Source organism: Cibotium barometz, chromosome 18, assembly GCF_041138505.1.
Source record: "Cibotium barometz isolate CiBa-2024 chromosome 18, ASM4113850v1, whole genome shotgun sequence".
NCBI classification, from domain to species: domain Eukaryota; kingdom Viridiplantae; phylum Streptophyta; class Polypodiopsida; order Cyatheales; family Cibotiaceae; genus Cibotium; species Cibotium barometz.
In genome coordinates, this window is record NC_141063.1 from 31,510,127 (window position 1) to 31,520,725 (window position 10,599).

Consider the following 10,599-nt stretch of genomic DNA (forward strand, 5'->3'; position numbering starts at 1 on the left):
TGGGAGGATGGCACTCCATGGTGTCCCATGTGTAGATGTAAAAAGGAACCAATGTATCATGCACTGTGGGAATGTGTGGTTGTCCACCCCACCTAGAGGAAGGCAAGCAACATGCTGAGAGATTGTGGTGTGCTTGACCATATCAACTGAAGACAAGCCCTACTTGGCTGCAAAGGAAGAATGAACCCATCTATGTATAGTGTTTGGCATTCAATTAGAGCCTTTATTATATCTAAGATTTGGAGATGCAAAAATATGGTAGCACACTATGGTATGAGTACAGCCCCTTCTCTCAATGCAAAACAAGTCAAAGAAATCATCCTGCGATAAGCTGGCCAGTAATACTAGTGCTTCTATTAGAAAGGAAGCTGCCAAGACAATCTTTAGGAAGCTTGTTAAGCTGAAGGTTTAACCTCTGGGTGATGTATCTTTTTTGATACTAACATAACAATTTCTTCGCATTAAAAAAAAAAAAGTGAAGTTGTGAACTCTAGGATTCTTGTTTGCACAAAAAACCATAATAAATAAAAACACACTACATTGTGAACTCAAGTCACAAAAACCATAATAAATAAAAACACACTACATTGTGAACTCAAGTCACAAAAACCATAATAAATAAAAACCCAAAAACCATAATAAATAAAAAACCATAATAAATAAGCTGCTGCCTTCCATGATTGGTAATCCCGAACGAAATATGCTTAGCGATGTACGCTTAGGGCCCATTTATGTACTTGCTTTAGATCTCGAGATTGAGATTCCCCAGCCCAGTTCCGTTGCTCCATGCAGAATCGCTGCTGCCGTCAATGTCCGAGTGTCTGTTGCCCAAGGCGGGGGCATGATTTTGGCCTCCCACAGTAGCTTTGCAATCAGGGCAGGTGGAGATCTGCATTGGCCCTCCGCACTCCCCAACCACATAGTAATGCCCATTTGGGCACTGGTACCAATGGCCTCTTCCTCCAACTTCCCGCACCATGGCCTTAACCACCTGACTTTTCTCGCCATTGCTTGCAAGCCTCAGGGTCTCTGCAGCCTCTTTATTGTCAGGCTCCTTTTCAAGGACGATCTGGCATGCCTTCATCGCGGCTTGGAATCGGCTAAGATTTGATAACGCAGCTGCCCACTGGATCAGAGCCTTGATAGCCAATTCATAGCCTGCCTCATCTTGGAGCAAAGGCTCATCAGATAGGGTGCGCAGTATTATGGGCCTCAGTCTACTCCTCGCTTCTAATGGAGCACCCCAATCATCATTATCATCATCATTATAATCATCATTATCATCATAATTATCATCATATGACAGCTCCTGAGCTCTTCTTCTGCCTTCCTGTATGGTCTCCACATCCTTGCCCCCATTTGCGAGAGGACTGTGCTTTACGATGAAATGGAAAAGGAGAGCTGCATGGCTGAACTTGGATTGAGAGCAGAGTGCACAGCCCAACCCAAAATATGTCTGGAAATTTGCCACATTATGCTCAATTGCAACAACAAATTTCTCGACAGCCTCTGCAAACCTTTTCTCTCGCAGGTGCCTGATACCCTCATTAGTCATCTCGAAACCAAGGATGCGCTTTTTCACATCCTCGATTTGGCGGAGTTTGGTCTTCACATCATTACCATACCGTAAAGATCTTATGACCGGCTTCCGGCATTCAGGGCTGCAAAAATCAGGTTGAACAGACAAAAAATTAAGAATAGAGGATTCAAACAGCACCCATTGTGAAAATATTTTGCTACAACATCTCAGATAAGTGTATAGGAGAATACTAAGATTGTTGCATACCATCGCTTGGGTAAGATGCCATGAACACCAGACTCAGATTGCTCTGTTTGCATCCATGTATCGAGTCCACTGACTTCAAAGACATGTCTGCAGTCTTGCAGCTGGACGAAACAGTCGGATTCATCGAACTCTTCTATCGACATCTGTGAAATGATGTCCTTGAAATAGGGTGTGCAGATTCTGCAAATAGGTGGACAAAGCTCACCGCACAATCCCAGGCAAGGATGCCCACATTCAAGAACCTTCTCACATGGTTCATTGCAGCACGGTCGATCACAAAGTTCATGACATAGCATTCCGCAACTGTGATGTTTGCACTTCCACTCACATGGCTCCATGCACGGCACACATGGGTACCCACATTTCTTTGGGCAACGGCTGTGTACACACCTTTTCTGGCAAGGCATGGAGCAAGGAGGGCATACCTTATGGCAAACAGATGTACAGGGATGACCACACGGCAGCGCTCTGCTGCACTTTTGTTGACATGGAATATGCACTTCCCCTTGCTTGCAAGATCCACAAGTCCCCATGCAAATGTGCTGGCATTCAGGAAGATTCTTCTGGCAAGGCTGCCTACATAGGTATTTCAAGGGATCACAGTGGCATGGAAGCTTTGCTGAATGACCACAGGGCAAGGTTTTTTCTACCAGCTCATTGCAGTCAGAAGTGCATGCCATTCCACAGGTATTCCGGCATTTGTGAGAGCACACTAATATCTTCGGGCAAGGCACTTTACAGATCACTGACTCTATCAATGCTGAACAGATGACACGTGCAGAATGCCCACACAGTGGCAGTTCTTTGAAAACTAGCTCTCTACATTGGGGGCACGTTTCAAACCCATGGCACAAGCTTTGACACTGATGATTGCATGATGGAATCTTGCGAGGGCAACGCTTGGGGCACACTATCATGTCATGATCACCTGGATGACATCGCTTTGGACATGCGTGACCACAGCTCAACTGATGCTCACATGGTTGGTTGCAGCCGCCGTCTGGCACATCTTGGAAATCACTTGGCTTGAGAATCTTGGTCTCCTTTTCCGGATGGTTCTGACATGATAGTGTGAGTGCATCACCATAAGACTTGGAACTTTGCAGCTCTTTGATCACAGTGTTCCACAGTTCACTCTTCTTAGATAACAGTTCTCCATTCCCAAATATGAACAGGCCATCCTTGGCCCTAGATAGGGCAACACACACACGGTTGGAGACCTTGAGAAAACCTACCTTACCAGGACCACCTTTTGTAGGAATGTGGTTGCTTCTCACCAATGAGAGGATTATGATTTTACACTCCTCACCCTGGTAGTCATCAACACTGCTTACCCGTGGCAGTTTCTGAAGGGATTGGCTTTGCCAAAGGGGATTTGCTTGGAGCTTGCATGTCAACCTATGCAAAATCTCTTGGGTCTGGGCCTTATACATGGACAATATTGTGATATCTGTATTTGTGTACCCTTGCTTGAGAAAATAATCACACAACTCTACTACCAATAGTGCTTCCCCCACATTCATTTTTCCTGACTCATCGTCACCTCTGTGATCCTCGAGTGCGGTGTGGTTGAAGAAGAAGACATTAGACTTGATGCCTTTAATGTTGTCATGGGCTGCAACGGACACATGATCTTTCAGCATTGGGTAAATGCTAGAGATAAGCTTGGAGATGCATGGCCTCATGCGCCTTTGCACTTCTAGTGTCACATATTCAATCCCACTTTTTACCAACCTCTCGAACAGTGAAACATCTAGGTGGTGCTTGACAGCTAGATTATGAACAGCCACAGATGGCCGGAGCTGCAAATGATCTCCAATCAGAATCAAGTGCTTTGTGGAGGCTGTCAAGCAGGCCAAAGTGTGGCTCTCTAGCACTTCAGCAGCCTCTTCCACTATGATTATCTCCAATTGTAGAGATTCTAGGATGCGGTGGTGTCGTGCAGCTGCTGTGGTTGTCATTCCCACTACTTTGGCCTTTCTCAACAATGAAAGTTGGATTTCATTCTCTACCTCTAACTTGGTTCTGCATGCATCTTCATATTGAATGGAAAGGAGTGACATCTTATCTTGGGCTTCACGCCGGATAGTGTCAAGCCAATGGTCGTGCAATACCCTCCGAGCTCTTCCATCCAGAGACCACACATCGGTATAATTCTTGAGCATTTCCAAGGGCCAATTATTCCCTTGCACACCTCCATTCTTGTTGGACATCATCTTAGTGGTGTTTTCCTTAGATGCTACATAAGGTTTTGACCTCCTTGTCCTTACCTCGGTCCATGCTGGATCTGGAGGTACACAGTCATCTGCTGCATCACTTCTTTGTGACACAACAAGGTCTGTATCTTTCTGTACAATCATCTTCATCTTATCCTTTCTTCCTTCTCTTGTGCTGTCTTTACCATTGTCATCATGATCAATTTCGCCTTGATTTTCTTCATGCCTATTTGCATATATTGAGCTAGACAGAAACCCATCACCATGTAGGCTCTTATCTTGAAGAAAGCCTTCAGTATCATTTGAGCTTCCAAAAGAGTTTTTGCCTTTCTTGTTTCCATGAAACTCAACATCATTTAACACATTTGAGCTCCCACTTCCCTTATCAATTTCTCCAAACTGATGTGAAGTGCCGTCTGGGCTACTCCCTCTTGACTCAATTGAAGCTTCCTCCCCCCCCATAAGAACACCGTAGGGGTTGTACATTCGCGATTGTGCATTGCTTCTCTGTGATTGGTCATCTGTGTCTTTGCCCATTTGAGTTTCTCCCTCTAGTTCATGTAGCCACATATTCATAACAGTCTTGTTATTGCAACCTTCATAGAAAAGGGATTGGATCTGCTCCTCTGTAGCAACTCCATGGAGTAACTCTTTTGTGGCCACGTCTATGTTAATATGGTCTGCAACCTCGAGAATTTCCTCCTCAAGATATTTTTTCCTGCTGTAAGCTTGCCTATTGGTTTCATAAAGAGCGTTGTCCAGAAATGAAGGATCATGATAGTTATGGCCATGCCTGCTTGAGTCCCTATCTGTCTGCTTTCTTTGAAGAAGAGTTTTCAAGTTGCACTTTTCAAGCTCAGTGGACTTAGACTGTCCTCCAACTCTGACCACATTCTTCTCATGGGCATATATGCCCTCCAAAAACTGATCCAGGGCGTGGTTAGTGTAACAGATGATAAGTATTGGCCCTCCTATTGTATTTTCCTGTAGGCTGGTTTGGTCCTTTGCTTTCTTGAGATGTGAAGGAGGCCGTACTGCATGGAAAGTAGAAGCAATTTGCTTCAAATTCCCCAGCATGATCTTCACAATCAAGAGCCCAATGAAGGTTTTACCTGTGCCAGGAGGGCCTTGAATGAGGGCAAGCCTTTTTGTCAGCCCATGCTTGAGTGCAGACATCTGGCTTCTATCCAAGGAACTTGTCCATTCAGGCCAGGTCTGCAGTATATGAAAGCTGGTGGTGAGCAACTCTTTCTTCATGAGGGGGAAGGCACATTCAAAATCATAGATATCCTGTCGGTTTCTGCCTTTCAGATAGACAGGTTCCTTTACGTGAGGCTCCAAGGATATGAGATGCTCTTGGAAAGGGAGTTGATCCATTTCTGGCCTTTGCAGATTCTGGAGCACATGGGAGTAAGCCTCAAAGTAAGCAGCACATGACTCTGCCATAACGTACACTCTGCTAGCCTCTATTCTTTGATCGGAATCCTCCAAAAGCCGAATGTCAATCAAACCCTTAGTGAGAAGCTCGGGCGTCCGGTTCATGACGACCGCCCACAAGAATGTCTGAAATGTGTCACATGAGATGCATAAGAGCGAGCCATACATGAGACGCTTTGATGACTTCCAATTCCCATGCCTTGCATTGACACCGAAAGAGACTCGATACACAATGCCTTCATGACCACATTGGATGCCTGCCAGACGGACATTCTTGTAGACATGCAGGTTAGGATCTATGGAGTTCCTGCGAAGCTCGCGGACACCATCCCTTAGTGTTGCCATGCAATCTTCCTGCATTAATCTGAAATGTGTATCCAGATATGCTGCAACACTAGGATACCTGAGTCCTACTTGGTTTACAGGCAGCTGAATTGGGCTCTCCAAAGAGAACAACTGCTCTTTTGAGGGTATGATGGGAAGGTTTCTGAAGTTTGAGCCCTGTTCAGAGGGTTTCATCACAGCATTAGCTCAGACATTGTTCAACAAAAGACATAATAACCTAGATATTTTGCACAGGTTGCTCAATTTAGCATAGAATATAACTCAATCCATCCAGGCAGGCTCATCACTAGTAAACTAGAGTCTGCCTTTCCAACATAACCAACAACATGATTCTAAATGCAGCACACGTTTACTTTATTAATTTAGCAGAATTTCAGTGTCTGTAAAGGCCTTTCGCAGATGAGAAATGTCAGGGCTAGGGTTCTCACCATAGAAAGCGCTTCCACTTGGTCATCCACTGCATCCATTCTCTTTTTCTTGGCCCTGTAATCGAGCAACCTTGCTAGGACGAAGCCGAGGTCCCTCGCCAAGTCATGCTCCACCTCATCCACCAGGGTTTTGAGCTCATCCAAGGGGGCCTCCTTCCACCCATTACTGGTGCGTGCCACAAGCCCTTCACAGAGAAAAATATATGGCTCGATGCACCCTGGGGTGGGTTTCACATTGCTGCGGATGTGGGAGTGCAACGTGATGAGAAATTGAGATCCAATGAGAGCATTGTAGATTTTGTCTGTCGCTTGCTTGAGCATGCTGGTGCGGAACTCAGGACGGGTAAGCACGACCACAAGCTGATTTATGACCCTTGCAGAGAGATGGGGCTGGTTAAGGATCTGAACCATGCTGTCAAACCCATCTGGAGAGCTGAGATATGAGATGTTATCATGCTCAGATGCATTCTGCTGGGCCATCAACCAGTTCTCAATCTCTGATTCCTGAAGGATTGAGGCTGATTTAACATTAATCAGCTTGTTGCTACCATCATAATGACCGATGATGTGATGCAAGAACCTGCACGAAGAGCCAAATTTGCAGAGACCAGCTCTGAAATGCTGGCAAGGAGTAGCACGAGGATGCCCATTCAAAGGAGAAGCTGGGGTTGGCATTGACCTGCGAAACACATCTGGAGAGCTGAGATTTGAGATGCAGTTGTCATGCTCGGATGCCTTCTGCTGCGTCTTGAACCGGTTATTAATCTGTGATTCTTGAGGGATCGAGGCAGAATGAGCACTAATCAACTTGTTGCCACCATCATAATGACTGATGACATCATGCGAAAACCTGCATGAAGAGCCAAATTTGCAGAGACCAGCTACGCTGAAATGGCGGCAAGGAGTAGTACGAGAACTCCTATTCAATGCAGAAGGGGGTATTCGCTTTGATGTGTAGGAATTTTCTTGATTAATGATGGCATAATTAAGCTTAAGATGGATCTGGATCTTGAGATCAAGACGTGATTCTTGGAAGCTTAGAATTGCTAATCTGAGGGACTCATCGCCATCTATTACAACCTCATCTCCTTTGTCATGGTAAGTGAGCTCAATTGAGCTAGTGTTTTGATTAATTAGAGAGTGTTTTGGGTTAAGGGCGTAATTTGCAGTGCCGACATTTTCTATCTCAGGAAAAGCTTGGGCTGCAATGGTGAGGAGCTTTGAGAAGGGGAGGTGAGAAGGGGAGACTGCGAAGATCTTAACTCGATCGTGGTAGCAGAGCTTCAAGCGAGAGATACTACTAGGGATCAGAGAAGTGGCACTAGTGCTGCTACTGCAAGGCAGCTCCTCATTATCAGAAGAAGCCAAGCTTGCCATGCTAACCAAACGAGCTCGCTCGAGGGACACACACATGGTGGGTTTAAGAATCACACGCGAGCGTAACACGCGAGCGTAACTATCACGCCCGAATTCGAAAAGTGAGCTGGTGGGTTTCACACGCGAGCGTAACAATCACGCCCGAATTCGACCTTCGTGCAAAACGAAGAAATTACAAAAAAATAAAAATAAAAAAAACTGAAATACCGCCTTCGCATTTCATATTTTGGCTAAATAAAAGTCGTGAAATTGAGAAAAAATAATCATATTTTGGCTAAATAAAAGTCGTGAAATTGAGAAAAAATAATCATATTTTCTTCGTTAAGGAAATACTAGGGCTCCCAAAATCCCAAACCTCCTCCTCCTCTTCTTCCCGAACCTCCAAATGCTTGTCACCTGCACTTCTTTTGAGGCTTCCAAAATCAAACTCTATCCAAACCTCCTCCTCCTCTTCTTCCTGAACTTCCAAATTCTTGCCACGTGGCAGCTTTGTGAAACTCTTCCTTAAGATAATATAGAGAATAGAGATATAGAGATATAGAGATACTAGTGGGCAGACCTTTTGAGACTCCAAATTCAAATTCTACCCAAACCTCCTTGAACCTCCTCCTCCCCTTCCCGAACCTCCAAATTCTTGCCATGTGGCAGCTTTGTGAAACTCTTCCTTAAGATAATATATAGAGAAGAGATGAGAAGAGTGGCCTACTAGCTATATATCATGCTACTGGGATAAAGAAAACACAAACACACTGTGTTCCAATTCAACTCATGATACATGCTATATATCATGCTACTGGGATAAAGAAAACACAAACACACTGTGTTCCAATTCAACTCATGATACATGAAAATTAATGGGTCATAACTCAATTGTTTTGTCAAGAATGCCAAAATTTGACATTTAAAAGTAAGGAATTTAAACCTTTTGTGCGTGTGCATGTGTGTGTGTGTGTTGGGGGGGGTGTGTGCTTTGGGACTTGGTTGCATACTTATTAGATTCCTTACCCTACATAGTGTAAATATAGAGGCAATATCCATCTCTCTCTCTCTCTCTCTCTCTCTCTCTCTCTCTCTCTCTCTCTCTTATATCTCAAAATAAGACATGCTTTTCTAAGGAGTGGCTAGCTAAAACTTTTGAAAATAGAAAGAGTCTTATAAAACTTACTATGATTCTTCTTTGAATACATACATATATATAAAAGTAACAAGGGTTAGGTGCTTAGTCTTTTTCTTTGACAAGAGGTAATTCTTCTTTGAATACATATACTATGATTTATGTTTGAATACATATAGTAGTAACAAGGGAGAGGTTCTTAGTCTTGTGCTTTGACAAGCGATCATTCTCTTTAAAATAGCACATAGAAATCTGATTCCCATGTTTCCTCTTTTATTTGGGCTTCAAGCTTCCACCTTCATGTGTATGTTAAGCTTCATCACATTGATACATAATGGAAAGATTGAAATATCATCCACATTGCACAATATATATCAGTCTTACCTTTTTAAAAAAGGTTTTTGCATACAACAGAAGTTCTTTAAGGGCATAATTTGCATTGCCGAAATTTTCTCTCAGGAAAAGCTTGGGCTATAATGGTGAGGAGCTTTGAGATGGTGAGGAGCTTTGAGAAGGTGAGTTGAGAAGTAGCACCTTCGTAGAAAATTACAAAAAAAATACTGAAATATGCACATTGTTAGTGCACCCTGGCCAAGCATAAAGTGAAACATTATACCTTCATTTTAAATTTTAATTCTCCTTTTTCCTTGGCTCCTTTTCTCCCCCACTTGGAGAACTTAAAAGGAAGATTCTTCTTGACTCTTTTGCAAAATCTTTTTATTAAACTCACATAATAACAATTGTATTTTTTTTACAAAGTCTTTTAAAAATAACAAAATATCAAGTGGCTTTCCTTTATGGCATTTCGATTTTTAGTGTAAATGAATGATGTGAAATTGTTTGCAATGCTTAGAGAATATAAGAAAGGGATGTAAAGAAATTTTCCTAAAGAATACTCCCTCACACACCCCCCCTCCCCCCCTCCCCCACCGCCCCCCTGCCGCACGCCCCCTTCTTCCCTCTTAAAAAAAAAAAGTCTTTTAAAAATAACAAAATATCAAGTGGCTTTCCTTTATGGCATTTCGATTTTTAGTGTAAATGAATGATGTGAAATTGTTTGCAATGCTTAGAGAATATAAGAAAGGGATGTAAAGAAATTTTCCTAAAGAATACTCCCTCACACACCCCCCCTCCCCCCCTCCCCCACCGCCCCCCTGCCGCACGCCCCCTTCTTCCCTCTTAAAAAAAAAAAATCTATTGTTGAGAGGTTTTATGTTCAAATGTGTCCCTTTTCTTACATTCACGTGTAAAGCCCATGTTTATCTCTCTTCAAGACAAACCTCCCTTTCGAATTTGATATTTTTACAATGACTCTTTTACGAGACCCCAAGAATAGAGGTGCCAATAGTGGAACACTTAAAGCATATTAAAAAAAAGTTACAATTGCTAGGAAAAACTCCAAACCTTTTAAATTTCTTACATTGTTCTTTTTGGAGGAACAAGGTGAACGTTTTCCTATTGTTCCCATGAGAAGAGTGGCCACTAGCTATACATCATGCTAATGGGATTCCAAGGGGTAAAACAAAAGCACATTGCGTTCCAATTCAACTCATGATACATGAAAATTAATTATTTTGTCAAGAATGCCAAAATTTGACATTTAAAAGTAAGGAAATTAAACCTTTTGTGTGTGTGTGCTGGGGAGGGGAGGGGGTCTCTCTCTCTCTCTCTCTCTCTCTCTCTCTCTCATGTTTCTCAAAATAAGACATGCTTTTCTAAGGAGATCCTTCTTTTGTTGGATTTATCTATTATGATCCTATATAAATACTTCAACAAATACATAAAGTGTCAATAAAAGGGATATTGGGATGCCTTTGAAAAGGAAGGCCAAGGTGGAATCCCATGAATTAGCTAGCTAAAATAGAAAGAGCCTAATAAAACTTACTATGATTCTCT

The 10,599-nt window shown here is 43.0% G+C and overlaps 1 protein-coding gene across 1 annotated transcript; it reads right to left on the reverse strand.

Annotated features, from left to right (window-relative positions):
• Nucleotides 1-502: 502 nt before the first annotated feature.
• Nucleotides 503-7,628, reverse strand: LOC147629204 (uncharacterized). Its single transcript, XM_086812469.1, has 3 exons — nt 6,213-7,628; nt 1,787-5,940; nt 503-1,661 (listed from the first exon to the last, which is right to left on the reverse strand). Exons 1-3 carry the CDS (start codon nt 7,623-7,625, stop codon nt 743-745), a joined length of 6,486 nt encoding a protein of 2,161 aa, XP_086668595.1. The 5' UTR covers nt 7,626-7,628; the 3' UTR covers nt 503-742.
• Nucleotides 7,629-10,599: the final 2,971 nt, after the last annotated feature.

Excerpts from the sequence above, each read along its gene's own strand:
- LOC147629204 (XM_086812469.1), bottom strand. The coding sequence starts at position 7,625 with ATGTGTGTGTCCCTCGAGCGAGCTCGTTTGGTTAGCATGGCAAGCTTG. Across the intron at positions 5,941-6,212 it reads AAGTGGAAGCGCTTTCTATG|GGCTCAAACTTCAGAAACCT; the intron begins GTGAGAACCCTA and ends CCCTCTGAACAG. Across the intron at positions 1,662-1,786 it reads GGCATCTTACCCAAGCGATG|CCCTGAATGCCGGAAGCCGG; the intron begins GTATGCAACAAT and ends TGATTTTTGCAG.